Here is a 17,567-nt window from a genome sequence, read left to right as displayed (position 1 = left end):
CCTCGTACGTGACTTTGTTCTGTGTGTGACAAAAATGTAGGCAATAGCTGTGTTTCCATCAAAATATAGGCTATTACATTAATTTGTGCAAAACTCGAATAACGCCTAAAAATAAAGCAGCGTTTTTATCCAAAGAGTCGAAGAGAACACAAACGTCACTTCCTGATTAACTTGCGCCAAATATCAACAGTAAAAACAGAATTACTGCGGTAGAAGAAGCTGCATCAATGATTTTTTATTTAATTAATGTACTTTCGCCTCAGAAGACAATTGACACACAATGAACACGTGGGGGCGTTTGAAGCCAGACGCGGAGATCTTGACACACTCCAGACGCTCGGAGGTAATTAATAATATACACTAATACTGAAACAGTTAAGGCATTTTAGAATGACCAAAACAACATTTAAGATGTGCTGCAGTGTGCTCAGTCTTCTGGTTTGTCCTTTTACACACATTTTCATCATCATCATCATCTCTAACAAACCATTTTTTAATGTACATACTGTAATTTGTTAAGTGTTTCCTTCGTAGTTCTTGCGCATCTTTTCTTATCAAATAAAAGTTTAACCTACTCAGTTATGCACATGTTTTATTATGCGTATTGTCAAAAGTTATGTGAATCATGACGTTTCCATCAATCTTTTTTATGCACATCTCCAAAATGAGCTCTAAAATAGGTGTGTGGAAATGTAAGACTAATGCGAGAAATACAGCTTCATCTTTAAAAAAGGGGAGGAGACTGACAAAAACTCAGAGTTTAGAGAATAAAACCTGCTCCGGACCAGGTTAGGTTCACAGAGTAAGTTACCACAGTAACTGACTCTGAGTTAAAGTTAACTCTCTTTTAGAAACAGGCTTGACTTACCCTGATTTCTCCAGTTTAACAAACCTGCCATTTTAAAACGGAAAACCCAGAGTTTCTCTCATTTCAGGGTTAAACTACTCTGAGTTTTAACTTAACCTGCTTTCTGAAACAGGCCCCAGAAGCAGTGCATTGCTGAAGTAGGCTTCTTCTACATTCAGACACATTCATGTTATGTTTTGAACTGCATAACAATGAGGGATGCAACAATTATAGATTTTGGTTGTACATTTATATAGTCTGAAGAATAATCATGGTTTCACGGTTATCACCTCTAATGTAAATTCAAGCTTTATATTAGGTAAATAGCTATTTAGATTAACTGTTGTTATCATCTGCATTCATGCATACGTAATCATTTTAATAATAATTCGTCAAACATATCTTTTGTGTACATTGCACTGAAAGCAACTCTCACCGTGGGATGTTTTCTACTGCGTGCGCCCAGAAAGACGCAAGCGCATTGCTCCGCTGGCGCCCGCATATTGTCATATATTCTTACATTAGAAATAACAAACTTGCAAGCGGATAAGACGTGATATGGGAAATCCCGCTGCTGTAGTTAATCCTGTGTGCGTGCGCATTAGCCTCGGTGTACTTCAAACTTAAAACTAGCGCACAGGCAACTTGGCATTTTGCAGCGGTTTTGTTTTGTTCCATGCAACAGAAATGCGGCTTAGAGAAGACTTTATGATTAATAAAGTGTGACAAAATAAAGCGCAGTTAATAGTGAAATCGGCTAATCGTTGCATCCCTATTTACAATATCAGTGCATTCTACAAATAGCCTTTTCTACGGACATGTTTTCGGCTGCCGCACCACTTGCTCATGATGACTCTGTGCAGCCTTTAACTGCAGCTCGTGCTGTTACTAAACAGATGCACGTAACTTCAAAACTATAGTGGCCGTTTGTGGACTGAACTAAATTTATTTTTGATGTCTTGGTCACACTGTTTGGAGGGCCGGAACAAAGTGCCTCGGGGGCCGGATTCGGCCCGCCAATTGAATAGCCCTGCTCTAGACTGTTCTCCCAATACTGCCGTGTTGTTTGACTGCTTGTAACTTCACAACTAACTCAAAAGACTAAAGACTCAATCTCTTTATTGATTGTTGCGTTGTTCAAACACAGATTTGAATGCAGAGATTGGCAGGATTAATAAACATGCAAATCAGCATCATTTGTAAGTGATGTTGCGTGGGTGTTGAGATCCTGATCTTTTAATGATTAATCGTGCAGTTTACACTGAGTTCAATAATGCATCCCCAATAACCCAGCACAATGTCTTCTGTCATCATGTTTCACAGGAAAGCCTTAATGCTTTCATACATGTGATCTGAATGAGTGAAAGGCGATCTCTCTGCCATCGTTAAGACATTTAGAATTAATCTAGAGTCACAATACAGATTAATACAGAGTCATAACAAAACACATTATGAACAAAACCAAACTGCACAGAATTATTTCTTGGCCTTGTTGTATCTCCTGCCTCGTTTATTCTGGTTCATGTAAAGCAGTGAGTTGCCTCTGCGCGTGAAATGTGCTGCGTAAACAGATCTGCCTTGCCTATATATTATTGCTGATCACATTCGCTGGATTAGTTCAAGCTGTCATGCATGCAAACACATGACGCAGGTGAGTGTTTTTAATTAAATTTAATGAAAGCCGCTCTGCTCGTTTGCTGCCGAAGCTCATATTTACTGTCAGTCAAGACTTCAGCGATGCAGACGTGCCGATCTCCGTGGAGAAATCAAGATCTGGAGCTCTCAGAGGGGACAATTATTGCACTCCTCCACCATCATCATCATCCTCACACACACACACCAAATACATTTACATGCACACACACACCATCATCATCCTCCATCACAAATACATTTATTGTTTGTTTGTTTTCTGAATAAACAAGTATTCCAGTCCTGTAACACATTGTATCAGTGAAGCATTTACTACTGTGTAATGTTGCCTTTCTCTTCACCAGTGGTGGAAAGAGTACTGAAAAAGCATACTTAAGTAAAAGTAGCATTACTTGCCTAAAAATGTAGAGTGAGTAGAGTAAAACCGTTGTAAATATTTCTCAGAGTGTGAGTAAACAGTAGCCCTTTTAAAAGTACTCAAGAGTAGTGAGTATTACGCTGTGGAAAGTTGATGCGTTTACATGTCATTTGTGGATGTGTGTAAACGTAACATTCTGTAGTGCATTTAGTTATTGCCCAGCAGGCACACAATGTCATAAGACATTAATATTAGGTTAGATTTAGGTTGTGATGTCAGGTGACCAAAATTCAATGTCTAGCCAGCGTCTAAGGACAACATTATTTTGATGTCCAATAATGACGTTGATATTTGGTTGATTTTAGGTTGTTAGAAAGTGACCAAAATCCAATGTCGAGCCAACATCTTAAACCAACATCCTATTGACGTCAAATACTGACATTTATTCATCAGTTCACGAGTTCACACTTGCATTCGTTTAAGTATAAAGCATATTTGGCGTGCTGTCCGGGGGGAGGGCTCTGAGCTCGAGGAGACACCCCAACTCGAGTTATTCCCCTTGTCAGGAAACAAAGAGAAGTTGGGATTCGAGCGAAGTATCTAGCCCGGCCCCAGAACGCTCCCCCCGGGAATGCAATGCAAGAGGTGAGGTGACGGGGTGGTGGAGGGATGCTAAAGTCGTGAGATGCTGCAGGTAAGACAGCTTTGGTATATATAGGGGTTGCTCAAGAACTGATTTGATGATGGAATAATTGTCAATGATGTATTCGATATTGAAACTTCTGCGCATGCTCCTCCCGAAATTTGTCTACAAAACATCACTTATGGCAACCAAAATTCTAAATCTGATAGACGTCATAGCGGTTCCGTCGACACAACATCAAGCTGTAACATCATTTGACGTTGATATTTGGTTTGTTTTAGGTTGGACATTGACATCGGGCTGACGTTAAGTTCTGATGTAAACCCGATTTTCATTTCCAAACAAAATGCAGCGTCTCCACAACATTTAATCTGGCAGCATGTTGACGTCTTGTGTCTGCTGGGTGTTTAAAGGGTCATGAAACACCAGAACACATGTGTTGAGCTGTTGACAGTGGTATATGTGTCCCACACTGCTAAAAACACTATTAGGACACCTATATTTCACTAAAAAGTGTAAATTGGTTGTTTTTGCGTTATTTCAAGCAAATTCGTACTTCCGGTTTGAAACAAATTTTTGAAGCTGCGTCACGGTCATGACATAATAGCGTGTATTCCAGCGTGCAGACTGGACGTCTGTGCCAGAGTGTGTCTTATTACGTCTTACAGTGTGATGCATTAATGCATGAGTAAAGCTTGGTTCAAACCAATCAGCGCGCTCTATTGTGCAACTTCATTAATATTCATTACTGTCACAGTGTTTAGACGACAGAGACGCCACGTTGTGTTGGCAAAACAAGCGTGAAGTGTTGCTTTTATAGTTTGCTGCCATTAAGTTTCGTTTTCATTTTCTCTCTGTGAGAGCTCATCTGGAGTCACGTGTGGATTAACAGTGTACGCGACGCTCTACAACAATAACTTGCGTGTCTAAGGAGGAACATTGTTTACCTAAGAGCTGTTCGCATCTGCAAACGCTGAAATCCGGATTCGCTTGTAACGTTAGTCTCCTCTTCATAAAGACGCGGCTCTAGCTGCTGGTGATTGTCCTGTCTCTACAGATTTGGTAAGTGAGCGACCAGTGCTCTTTGTTTATTCAGTTTGTTCGTATCGAATTAAGTTAACTATTGCACTGAGTGCATACACAGCACCGCATTTTGTGACCATCTAAGTTTCCGGGAAATGCAGAGTTTTTTTTCTGTCATTCGCCGTGCGGTATCAAACATTGCATGAAAAATACACGCTTAGAGCAGATCCTCAAATCAAATATCGCGTTTGTCGCGAGGGGCATGAATGAATTCCCTGAATGAAAGAGCCAAACTGCAGTTAAAGTCCACCATTTAATAATTTGGCAAATAATTCGACTACAGATGTCCCTGTAGGTTAAACACCATCACTTTCTCATGTGTGTGTATTTTGACTGAAACTCGCGCGTGCCCAAATAGACACTCCCACACCATCCCACTTTAGTTCCTCCAACACTCCCCCCTAAACAGAGCTGGATACGCCCACTTTTCTGACTTTTTCCAAAGTAGAGGTGTGAAAACACCCTGCTGAAACGAGGGGGTTTCATGGCCCTTTAAGGCCATTTCGGTCATCGTACAGTAAATACTGATCATCAAACTGATCATCTTCTCATCAGTGACATGCATCTAAACCAGGGGTGCTCTTACTCAGTCCTGAAGGGCCAGTGTCCTGCAAAGTTTAGTTCCAATCCCAATTAGACACACCTGGGCTAGCTAATCGTAATCAAGCTTATACTAGGCTTTCTAGAAACATCTGTACAGGTGTGTTGAGGCAAGTTGGAGCTCAAATCTGCTGGACATCGGCCCTCCAGGACTGTGTTTGGGCATCCCTGATCTAAACAGTCTCTGGGTCAATGCGTCTAAAGATTTTGAACATCTTCTTAGACACTTTTAATGCTTCCAAACAGTTTGCTGCAATGTAAAGTGCACATGTCTTGAAGAAGTTCGTTATGATGTGATTTACCTTCTGTGTGTGATTTGATTGGACAGGAATCACAGGACTGATTTCTCTAATCCATATAGACTAGAGAAAATACAGTAGTGACTGCAGGTTGAAGGACAGCAGTGGAGTAAAAGTACAGATTCTGCAGTAAACATGTGCTCAAGGGTAGATAAAAGTGCACATTTTTTAAATTTCTGAGCAAAACTACTCAATTACAGTCATTTGAGTATTTGCAAATAGTTACTTTACACCACAGCTCTTCACAACACTTAAAGGCGTTTAGGGACTGTAGACAGCGAGTGATGAAGTGTTTCAGGAGTTATTCAGTCCCATTCTACCTGCAAACAAGTCTTAAGGTGAGCAACAGTACAGGCTCTTCATTGTGGCATTTTGCACTTTAAATTGCACCGCACATTCTCTATTGGAGACAGGTCGGGACTGCAGGCAGGCCAGTCCAGCATCTGTCTCCTCTTCCTCCGCAGCATGACTCTGTAATGTGAGTTGAATGTGGTTCTGCATTGTCTTGTTGAACTCTGCATGGGCGTCCCTGGAGCAGAAGGCAGCATATTGAGCTCCAGAATCTCCCTGTGCTGTTCAGCATTAATGGAGCATCAGAGCAGGATCAGGCTACCTTTGCCAAGACACAAGGCACTGACACAACCCTAGAGCCTGGCTTCTGGACGTGTTGCTGGTGACAGTCTGGATGATCCTCTTCTTCTTTGGTCTGGAGCAGACGGCGTCCATTTCTCCCAGAAACACCTGAAACACTGCTTCATCACAGCACAGTACACATCTCCACTGTGTGATGGTCCATCCCAGATGCCTCTGAGCCCAGAAAAGTGGACGGTGCTTTAGGACACCGTTAACATAGGGCTTCCTTTTGGCACAGTGCAGTTTTAACTGGCGTTTGTGGATGTGACTCTGTATTGTGGTGCTTGACAAAGGTTTCCCGCAGTAGTGCTGAGCCCATGTGCTGATCTGGCTTATAGATGAATGAGGACTCTTGATGCAGCGCCCCCTGAGGGGTCGGAGGTCACGGTTGTTCAGCTTAGGCTTGCGCTCGTGTCCTTTACGCACTGAAACTCCTCCAGATTCCTTCAATCTTTAATGATGTTCTGCACTGTTGAAGGTGAAATATCCACATGTCTTCCTCTCTTGCTCTGAGGAGCATTGTGTTTGAACATCTCAGTCATTTTCTCTCGTATTTGTTGGTGATCCTCGGCCCATCTCTGCTCCTGACAAAACATCCAATATTTTGTGTTCATATAGTCTGCAGTGAAACTCAAGTCAGAGTACATCTGGAAATCACTGCTTTCTTTTATCTGTGCTTTCCATACTGACCCAACTTTAGGCAGGGCTAGAAATTGCGTCCATTTTGGTCGCATATGCACCCTTAAAATATATTTGGGAGCATTTCTGCGAGTGCTTAAAATTGTTGTGTGCGACCCGTTTTTACTGCAAAATGTTCACCACATTCTGCGACATTCACGCAGATTGCATCTCTAAGCTCTTTGTCTGCACTTGAAAGGCGAAACGCAGCGCTCAGGAATGGTTTAAAACAGTTGCCATGTCAACCTGCTGCAGTAAACAAATCCAAGACCGTAATGCTTGTCCCGCCTTCACGCTCTTCTTATTGGCCCATTGCTCTAGCACTGAATCATCAGCTGTCAATCACTCAGTCAATGCCTTCTGGCTTGGGATGACAGAGAGAGCTGCTACTGCGAAAAACTGTAAAGCGCTGACGATGAGAATGAAGATACCACTGACAGATTTAGTTTTAGAAACCATCTAGTCACAAATAATGACACAACGTACTGGTGATCATGTGCTGAATGTTAATCCACCATCTACACTTTTCCAGGAGTAGAAGACTTCCATTGGCTTCAAGTCCGCTGTGAAAAGTCTGTGGGATGGAGTTTTCAGGTAACTGTTTGCCACATCTAGCACGAGAGCTTCTGTTTATTCCTTCATATAAATCGCCAGATGCTGTCCGCCGTGCAAGTGGCAGCTATATGTAAAATTAAACACCATCTACACCATCACAAACGGCCTTACACTGAGTAAACTAACATCGCTACTCATGAAAAGTATTGCTATTAACATGACGTATGCATATAATAAGGTACAGTATATGTCAAAAGCATCAGTGCAATATCAGACAGCACCCGTGAGAACAGCACAGTTATACCCTTAACAGATTCATTCATGTCCAGCAGTGTGTGCAGGGCCGGTGAGCGCTCCGTGTATGCTTTGGTCACTCAGTTATGTTATAAAAATCTTTTTTCTTGTGATAACGGGATTTCGTTGAGACATATTTTCCTCACGCTTGCATATATATATATATTTTTTTTTTTTTTTTTTTGCTTGTTAGTTTGATTACTGTTGGTTTCAAATGCAATAAATATGTTTGTATAAAACTTGTAGTAACGGTGCTCATAATTGGTGGGTGCGACTAAATTTTGCCTGATGCGCCTACATTTTTAAAGTTAGAAGCACCGGTGCTACCAAGCAAAAAGGTTAATTTCGAGCCCTGTTTAGAGATTAGTATAAACATAGAAACAGCTGAATCTCCTCTCCTTATGCTTTGTTTTCTCCGTCATCTGTGTTGTGGGAAACACACTCCGCCTCCTCCTTCTCATCCACACACACACACACACACACACAGACACGACACACAGGTGATGGTGATGGAGCAGATACAGGTGAATCTCCTCTCTCTGCGCCTCTTCATCTCCATCATTGGTGTTGTGGGAAACACACTGCTCCTGGTCTCCATCCTGCACACACACACACACCTGAAGTCGTTCGAGCTGTTCCTGCTGGCTCTGTGCTCCGCCAACCTGCAGCAGCTGGTGATGGTGGATGTGTATGATGTTCTGCTGCTGTGTTCTCCGTCCTGCATCGGTGTGTGTTCCTGCCGCGCGCTGCGCTTCCTGACGGTGTTCGGGGAGGTCTGCAGCGTGCTCTTCACCGCACTCATCAGCATCTACCGTCACCAGAAGCTCCACGACGTGTTCTCGCATGTGAACGTGCCCGTGCTGCTGGACAGCCTGCGCTGGGCGGTGTGTATGTGTGTGCTGTGTGTGTGTGTGGCGCTCGCCTTCGGTCTGCCCACGCTCCTGGTTAACACACACTGGAGTGTCTCCAACTCTTCGCTCGAGCGCTGCCCGGTGGACTTCTTCCAGTGCCCGTCCTCCTCCCCGTGTCTCACACACATCTACAAGTACGTGTTCCTGCTGGTGTGTGTGGTGCTGCCGCTGCTGGTCGTCACGGTGACGAGTGTGCTGATGGTGCGGGTCCTGCTGGCGCAGCAGCGCGCCGTGCGGGTTCGAGAGGCGGAGGAGCCCCACCCTCATCACCACCACTCCTCTCTCCTGCGCAGCACGCTGGCCATCCTGGCGGCCATGTTGCTCTTCCTGCTGGACTGGAGTGTGTATCTGCTCCTGCATTTGGCCTTTGACCCCTACAGCTTCCCTCTGTGGGCGGAGGTGGAGTTCTTCATCACCACCATTTACACCGCACTCAGCCCGTACGTCTACGGCATCGGCAACGACCTCTTCAGCATAAAGCGCTTATACTGCTGAGGATTATTAGAGGAGCACACACACACACACACACACACACACACACACACACACACACACACACACACGCACACACACGCACACAGAAGATGATGATGGAGCAGAGACACCTGAATCTTCTCTCCTCACGCTTTGTTTTCTCCTCATCATCCACTCACAAACACACACAGACACACACTCCTCCTCCTCATCACACACACTGATGATGATGATGATGATGATGATGGAGCAGACACATCTGGATCTTCGCCCTCTTCAGTGTAAAGCTCTTGTAGTGCGGAGGATTATTACAGGGGTGTGTTTACATTACATTTGTCTTGAAATCTAAATGTTCTGTGTTTGTTTTGCTAGCTCACATTGTCATACTTAAAGTCATCATGAAACAGAAGTTAAGATGGTGTTTGTCCTCTGTTGTGGGATGCATTCACTCTAAACAGTCCTGACATGAGAAATAATGTTTGTCTTTGGGAACCGAGCGACTGGATTGTTGGAAAATTACTAACAAAATGAAGGAAGATTGACGAGTAGATGAAGGCAGAGCAGAAACGAGGTACCCGCTGATTGCTCCATCCTAAAGTACAGAGAGCCCTAAACTAACGTATTGCTAGCTCCACCCTAAATAACTGATAGCCCCACCCTAACTGACTGATAGCCCTGCCTTAAATGACTGATAGCTCCACCCTAAACGACTGATAGCTCCACCCTAAACGACTGATAGCTCAACGCTCAAGGATTAATAGCTCCGCCCTAAAGAACTGATAGCTCCACCCTAAAGGGTTAATAGCTCTGCCCCTAAAGGACTGATAGCCCCGCCCTAAAAGATTAATAGCTCCATTCCAGAAGGACTGATAGCTCCAACCTAAATGACTGATAGCTCCGCCCTAAAGGACTGATAGCTCCACCCTAAAGGACTGATAGCTCCACCCTAAAGGACTGATAGCTCCACCCTAAAGGATTATTAGCTCTGCCCCTAGAGGACTGATAGCTCCACCCTAAAAGATTAATAGCTCCGCCCCAAAAGGACTGATAGTTCCACCCTAAATGACTGATAGCTCCGCCCTAAAGGACTGATAGCTCCACCCTAAAGGATTAATAGCTCTGCCCTAAAGGACTGATAGCTCCACCCTAAAGGATTATTAGCTCTGCCCCTAGAGGACTGATAGCTCCACCCTAAAAGATTAATAGCTCCGCCCCAAAAGGACTGATAGTTCCACCCTAAATGACTGATAGCTCCGCCCTAAAGGACTGATAGCTCCACCCTAAATGACTGATAGCTCCACCCTAAATGAATAATAGCGCCGCTCTAAAGGACTGATAGCCCTGTCCTAACGGACTGATAGCTCCGCCCCAAATTAGTGATAGCCCCACCCTAAATGCCTGATAGCCGCGCCCTAAATGACTGATAGCCACACCCTTAATGACTGATAGCCACGCCCCAAATTAGTGATAGCCCCACCCTAAATGCCGGATAGTCACGCCCTAAATGACAGATAGCTCCACCCTAAATGAATAATAGCGCCGCTCTAAAGGACTGATAGCCCTGTCCTAACGGACGGATAGCTCCGCCCCAAATTAGTGATAGCCTCACCCTAAATGCCTGATAGCCGCGCCCTAAATGACTGATAGCCACACCCTTAATGACTGATAGCCACGCCCCAAATTAGTGATAGCCCCACCCTAAATGCCTGATAGTCACGCCCTAAATGACAGATAGCTACGCCCTTAATGACTGATTGCTCCACCCTAAACGACTGATAGCTTCAACCTAAATGACTGAAAGCCATGCACTAAAGGACTGATAGCTCCACCCTAAATGATTACTAGCGCTGCCCTAAAGGATTGATAGCCCTGCTCTAAAGAACTGATAGCTCCACCCTAAAGGACTGATAGCTCCAAACTTAAAAATATGATAGCCCCGCCCTAAATGACTGATAGCCCCGCCCTAAAGCACTGATAGCTCCACCCTAAATGATTTATAGCGCCGCCCTAAAGGACTGATAGCTCCACCCTAAAGGACTGATACCCACGCCCCAAATTAGTGATAGCCCCACCCTACATGCCTGATAGCTTAATAGCTCCACCCTAAATGACGGACAGCCTCGGGCTGAAGGACTAATAGCCCTGCCCCTTTTATGTCATGAACTGTCATGCTGCGTTCACATCAGATGCAGCATGTGTGAATAAATTGTGATACTGAAGTGTAAATAGACACTTTGAGTTAACTCTCTTCATTCACAGATCAAGTTTGTTTCATTCGTGTGTGAAATTCACTTCAAAATAGATGTGGACTCATGTCATGGGCAGGGCTTCTGTCTGCTCGGTGACTCTAGCTTCATTGCTAAATGGCTAACATGGATGTTATTGAGAGAATAGCTGTGTTTATGTGCTTTAGGAAGGCTGATAAACAGTGTAGATTCATTCGGCGCCGTGTCTGAGTTCACTAGATCCATTCAGAGGTGCAGCAGCTCTGTGAGCTCATGCTGAGTTCAGTCGCTGGCGCTTGACTCTTCCTCCGTGTCTAGGGTGAGCGCACCATCAGGATGCGGCTCTCTAAAACACTTGATTCTCTCTTTAATAATTATTTTCGGGGTTTATCAGCTTTATTGTGATAGGACAGTGGTGATTACAGACAGGACAGCGTGGAGAGGAGAGACAGGGGAAGGATCAGCCGTGGACACCTCAGTGCTGTCAACGTACAAACCACTTGACCATTGGCTCAGATGAAATACTTGATTCTGATTGGTCGATCACAACATTCCAAGGTATGTAGTTGTCTGATAACAGCTGATTAAACTAAACACAGACCCATCTGAGCACCACTAATCATCTTGACCAGTAGCCTGTTTCTGTATAAACATGCAGAAGCTGTTCATGAGCAGATATCTTTACAGTGTAGAGTTTGCCGAATTCTGACTTAATAAATGCAGGGAAATACTCTTGTACATCGCCTTATTATCTGCTGGGAGAAGCCTGTGTCATTTCCTGTCAGAAAGACTTGCTGTTTGAGTAAAAGTGACGTGTATATATGAACACTGAATATGATTCTAGAGTTAGTGAAGGAATAAAGCTCAGAGCAGTGTTTGTGTCTAATAGATGAGTTTTGTGGCCAGTAGCTGTGTGATAATCAGCATAATGTCCGTCTGTGTGATGTGTTATGCAGAATAAACCCTTCACAGCAGCTGCTGATGATCACTGTGCTGCTGTACATGGCTGTACTTCACTCGGATTCTGAGGATAACTGATATAATAAACAGTTATTATTAATAATGGAGGATTTTCATCATTTTTGGTGTACATCTTGATTCATTCAGGCATACAATTTAGATGCTAGGGTTGACACCATGGCTCAGGGATGTCGCACTGTGGCTTCACAGCAAGAAGGTCGCTGGTTTGAGCCTCGGCTGGGTCAGTTGGTGTTTCTGTGTGGAGTTTGCATGTTCTCCCCGTGTTGGTGTGGGTTTCCTCCGAGTGCTCTGGTTTCCCCCACAGTCCAAACACATGCGCTATAGGGGAACTGATCAACTACACTGACTTGTGTATGAGTGTGTGTGTGTGTAAATGAGTGTGTATGGGTGTTTCCCAGAGATGGGTGGCAGCTGGAAGGGCATCCGCTGTGTAACACATATGCTGGAATAGTTGTTGGTTCATTCCACTGTGGCGACCCATGATTAATAGGGACTAAGCTGAAAAGAAAATGAATGAATGAGTATAGCAGTCGGGCTGAATGGCAGGGGTGTGTTATTTCAGGGGTTCTCAAAGTGGGGGTCGGGACCCCTCGAGGGGTCGCGGGACAATAAAGGAGGATCGCCTGGTGATTTAAAAAAATCGATTTATTATTAATACTGAAGAGAAAAATATAGTCGTTTATAATTACTATATAGTTACTATAGTAGCTTATAGTTACTAGTTCTATTGGATTGCAACCCGAGTGGTATAATATTAAAGACACAGCAATAGCGTCAGATGCAGCAGATTGATTCTTATAACACCAGGTTAAAGTTTCTGGCCCATTTACAGCTCTGACATTAAACGAAGAATATACCTGGGTGTATTGGTGTGTGTGTGACATTGCATGCAAGGTTTCTGTATTCATAACCAGGATATTAGGTGTCGCGAGTCACTGGCATCGTCATATTAGGGGTCGCAGGCTGAAAAGTTTGGGAACCTCTGTGTTATTTCACCAATATTTAGATGTTTGTTTTATTTTTAAAGATACTGCAATATTAATTTTATTCAACAAAAGCAGATTATAAAGAATAATAATAACAAGTACAATGAACTTATCATCAACAAACAAATAAGTAAACAAGCACACATTTAAAGTGGAAAAGAATAATAAATAAATAGCCAATGAATACTGCAATATTCAGATTTTTTATTTTCATAAAAGTTGTTTAAAACAATAAAGCAGACACTGTACTCCATTCTGTGTGTTGTCTGTTTAAATAAATAAATTAAAATCAACCATTGATATATACATTAGATGTCGCCTACCATATTGTTGTCTATTGGAAGGAATGCGTCAATAGCGCCGCCATCTTGCTACAGGGTAGCGCTCCTTTGAAATGAATGCGGGACCAAGGTACAGTGGAGGACTGTGGCCATCCAGAGCCAGAGATATACACACATACACATATATCTATAATCGGGAGTTTTCCTGGTGGTAAGTTTGCAATTTTATTATTATTATTACTATTATTTTAATTACGAAAATGATAATTTGACGTCACTTTTCTACATTGATGGATCAGTGATCACACAGGCATTCCTGACAAAAAGCTTGTGTTTGTGTGTACAGAAATGTACTATCCACCCTCCCTGTTTAATTTGATCTAATCATGTTCTGAAACACAGCTCCTCTCCTGCTTTCACTGCTCATACTGACGGAGGAGCGATTGGCTTGTGAATGAATCTCCGTTATGAACGACTCTTTCACTAACGTTAGCCGACAATAATACAAGTTTCTGGCAGCGCAGCATCTCGTTGTCATATTTCTTTTGCATTGTTTGCTGATTTTATTCAACAAAACTTGCATAAGCCGAGTGTTTAGTGCGAGTTAATGCTGCTTTGCCGCTGCTTTGCCGCTTTTGCCGCTTTTCGCTTCTGCTTTGCCGTATGGTGAATGCAGTAAGTGACTGTTATCATCAATAGCGTGACCTGTTTAGCACAAAAGTTCAGAACATACAAAAACATAAACTGAATATTACCTATGAAATGTTCTGCCTTTGTGCTTTGTTTTCTTTGTTTGCTCGTTACTACACTCGTAGACAGCGCTAAAGTCCCGCATCTTCACGTAATAACACTGTCTTGACTAGTGCGGTTGAATGACATTTGTCCTGGGAGCACTGTACCAATATGGCGGCGATATTGACGCATGCTCAGGGTGCCTATGCGATATCTAGTGTATATATCTATGAAAATCAACATCAGCACAGTCAGTCTGATCCACGTGCTAGCTTTTTTTTTTTTTTTTTTTTGCATAACCGTCAGGAACAAACATACAACACAATGCAAATTACGAAACAAAAAAACTAATACAACAATGGTAAAAATCAACAAAAACTAAAGTATAGTGTACAGCATTTCTACATCCAGTGATTTTAAGAGTTGACAGGGGAATCAAACAAGTGTCACAATAATTGATGCATATGTCAGATTTTTCACTGCAGAAATAGTCAAACTCGACACAAAACCCTGTTAATGAGGGAGATGATTTAGCAAATGTCTGTTTGTGTGTGTAAAACTTTGCCAATAAAATAAAGAGATTAACAAAATATAAAAGACTGTGTCGGATTTGTTTTCATCATAAAAAATAACATCTTTTAATGTAAAATTATAACTAAGTTTTGTCATTTTTAAAATGTATTTGGCTAGATTCCTCCTGAAATACTTTACAATGTTGCATTCAAAAAACAAGTGGCAAAGGCTGTCTTCATCCACACTGCAGACCCCACAGATATCCTGCGGTTTTACTGGGTGAATTGTCTGTACTATTCTAAAATGGATTTCCTTAATCTGATTATTAATAGTGTATTTTAGGGGAGTTATCCAGGCTCTTTTCCAAATATTAACTATACTAGAGTACTAGAGTTCCACAAAAGTTTGCCTCTGGGAGTAATTTTATTGTGCTTCTGAAAAATATGTTTGTTAGTACATTTATTAGTCAACTCAACACCTTCTAGATGTAGTGTTGGGTTTTCAGCAGATGGAGAATTATAGCAAATCTGATTTTTAACCCACGTGCTCAGCTCGTGTCGTGTTTTTTATCGTGATGAATTATTGACAGTTGGAAGCGGAATATGATGAATATTATAATGAGCACGAGCGAGTATCGTCTCCTGATTGGACGAAGAGGATGTGGGCATCAGCATGTGCGCCTGCGATTGGCTGAGCTGAAGTTGAGCTGAAGCAGGAAGAGAAACATCAGCAGAGGAGCGAACACGCACACACTCGGATCCTCGACGCGGTGAGTCTTTAAAGCTGCGGGTCTGTTTGATGATGTGCGTCTGATCCGCCGCGGCAGCCTTTGATCAGAGCGGAGATCAATGGCGCCGATGACGCGCGCTTTAACTCCATCGCCTTTTAATGACATGCGACGTTGTTGACGAGGAAAGACGTCATTTCTGCTGAATGATGACGTCAGATTAGTGCACATCTTCATTTTGTGATCTGATAATAAACAACAACAAACGGAAAACTCGGTGACGTCGGAGTGACGTCACGACTGCAACTTGCGATTCGCGTCGAACTTTCAGGCGCGCGCCCGACACCTGCTCCACTCTGCACATCCGGCAGCGTCTGTTTATGAGCGGTAATAACCACACCTGAGGTGAAGTGCGGGAAGGTCACAGGTGCAGAAACTGCTATAAAACTTTCTCTTTGCTCTCTGCATCTCCGCGTGTATAAACACTATAGTGTATGTTAAACATGTTATAGTAAAGTATTTTAATTTAGCTGTTCTGTAGGTGATATTATCACACAACCAGTGTTTTAGTAGCATAAATACTCAATACTAGCATATGGTAGCTGTAATATACTGCAATACACTGCAGTTTACTGTAAAAGGTACTACAGTATTTATTAGTTTATCAGGTAATGCTGTAGGGCTCAACAAGTGTTGTTGATACTGTAATATATACAGTATAATATACCTCACTCTACTAGGGTTCAGAATAACCATTTATATTATTTACTCTGCATTACTATAGAATTTTCCTGTGGGTCTCCAATAATACTCATCCTTGTGTTATTTACGTGTCTTCTCAGCTGTTTTTCCTAAAGCTCATTGTTTAATGGAACAGAAGGTGAATATTGCTGTCAGAAATGATCAGTGAACATCATGTCTTCTGCGCTTATCTTCAGTTTTATTAAAGGGAGCGCTGGGTATCAGAACATGAATGGCTTAATATCATGCAAGTGATGCCTCTTCTTAAAATATAAAGTAAGAACAACTTATATTTACATTATTATAAATAAAGTCACATTTATTGTGGAGCATGTGCGCCGGCATTGTTCTTGATGGTGTAGTGTGTGTGCTCCGCCTCTGGCACTGCATTGATTCCCCTTATAAATGCATCAGTGATACAGAAAGCTCCTACTAAGCAACATGCGCTGCTTTTGGTCATTTTCAGTCAGGGGGATCTTGATCTTCATTACCGCTTTTTTTTTTTTCTCCCACCAGCAGCAAGAACATCATAACATTAAACAACACACTGTTATGCTACTGAAACATATTATTATTATTATTCTGCAAAGTGAGCACTTTTTCTCCTAGGCTGTTCATGCTATAAAACCCAAATTTGGCCAAAGGTGCCGTCCACATACAAGATTGTTGCTGTATCTCCTCATCTCGAATTGGTTTATAGTTCTTGATTTAAAAGAAATTGTAAATATGACATTTTAATAATAAATTATTTTATTAGCATATAAAAATTATACAATCCCCAACTTTGGCCAAAAGACGTGGTGAACATTGCAGATTATTACTATATTACTTTGGAGTAATCATAAACAACAGTTTTCCTATAAATGCATTTTTTAGCATTAAATTAGCCTGATGGATCTGACAGTGTCCACAAGAGGGCACTACAGGATAAGGAATAATAAGACACTTTCACTTTCGGTTTAGCTCTGCTCTTTCTTACTATGCAAGACATTTAGCATGTGTTCCTTTAAAATGATTTCTCAGTTGATGTCATACACTTTTTAAGTTTGACTCATGCGAGCAGATAAGACTTCTTGTATGCTACACGTGCTAGCATTGTTTAGCTATGCTAATAACAATTAGCCAAGTGCTATAACGCACTAGAAATGCTTGCTAAGTATGAGGATTTGATCAAACATGTAAATGAGGCTTGCCAGTTAACAACCCAGTGGACCCTAGCAACTGCCTAGGAATCACTCAGAACACTCTAGCAACTGTCTAGAAAAGCCCTGGCAACTGCCTAGCACCAATAAGCAACCGCTGGGCTTCCTGCCAACTGCATTCAAGTCGTAGCGCAGTCACCCTGGCTTTCTC

General features: G+C 42.5%; 2 protein-coding genes across 2 annotated transcripts in view; both read left to right on the top strand.

Annotated features, from left to right (window-relative positions):
- LOC100331694 (bromo adjacent homology domain-containing 1 protein) overlaps positions 1-17,567 on the top strand; it is a 34,768-nt gene that overhangs the window by 3,241 nt on the left and 13,960 nt on the right. The window lies entirely within an intron of this gene.
- On the top strand, positions 7,834-9,130 carry ora6 (olfactory receptor class A related 6). The gene has a single exon (XM_003200787.4). It carries the CDS (start codon positions 8,045-8,047, stop codon positions 9,047-9,049), a length of 1,005 nt encoding a protein of 334 aa, XP_003200835.4. The 5' UTR covers positions 7,834-8,044; the 3' UTR covers positions 9,050-9,130.

This window comes from Danio rerio, chromosome 20 (genome assembly GCF_049306965.1).
Source record: "Danio rerio strain Tuebingen ecotype United States chromosome 20, GRCz12tu, whole genome shotgun sequence".
In the NCBI taxonomy this organism is placed as follows: domain Eukaryota; kingdom Metazoa; phylum Chordata; class Actinopteri; order Cypriniformes; family Danionidae; genus Danio; species Danio rerio.
This window is presented reverse-complemented; position numbering and strand designations above follow the sequence as displayed.

What these genes read in the sequence shown, in the direction of transcription:
- ora6 (XM_003200787.4), top strand. Translation starts at nt 8,045, where the DNA reads ATGCTTTGTTTTCTCCGTCATCTGTGTTGTGGGAAACACACTCCGCCT.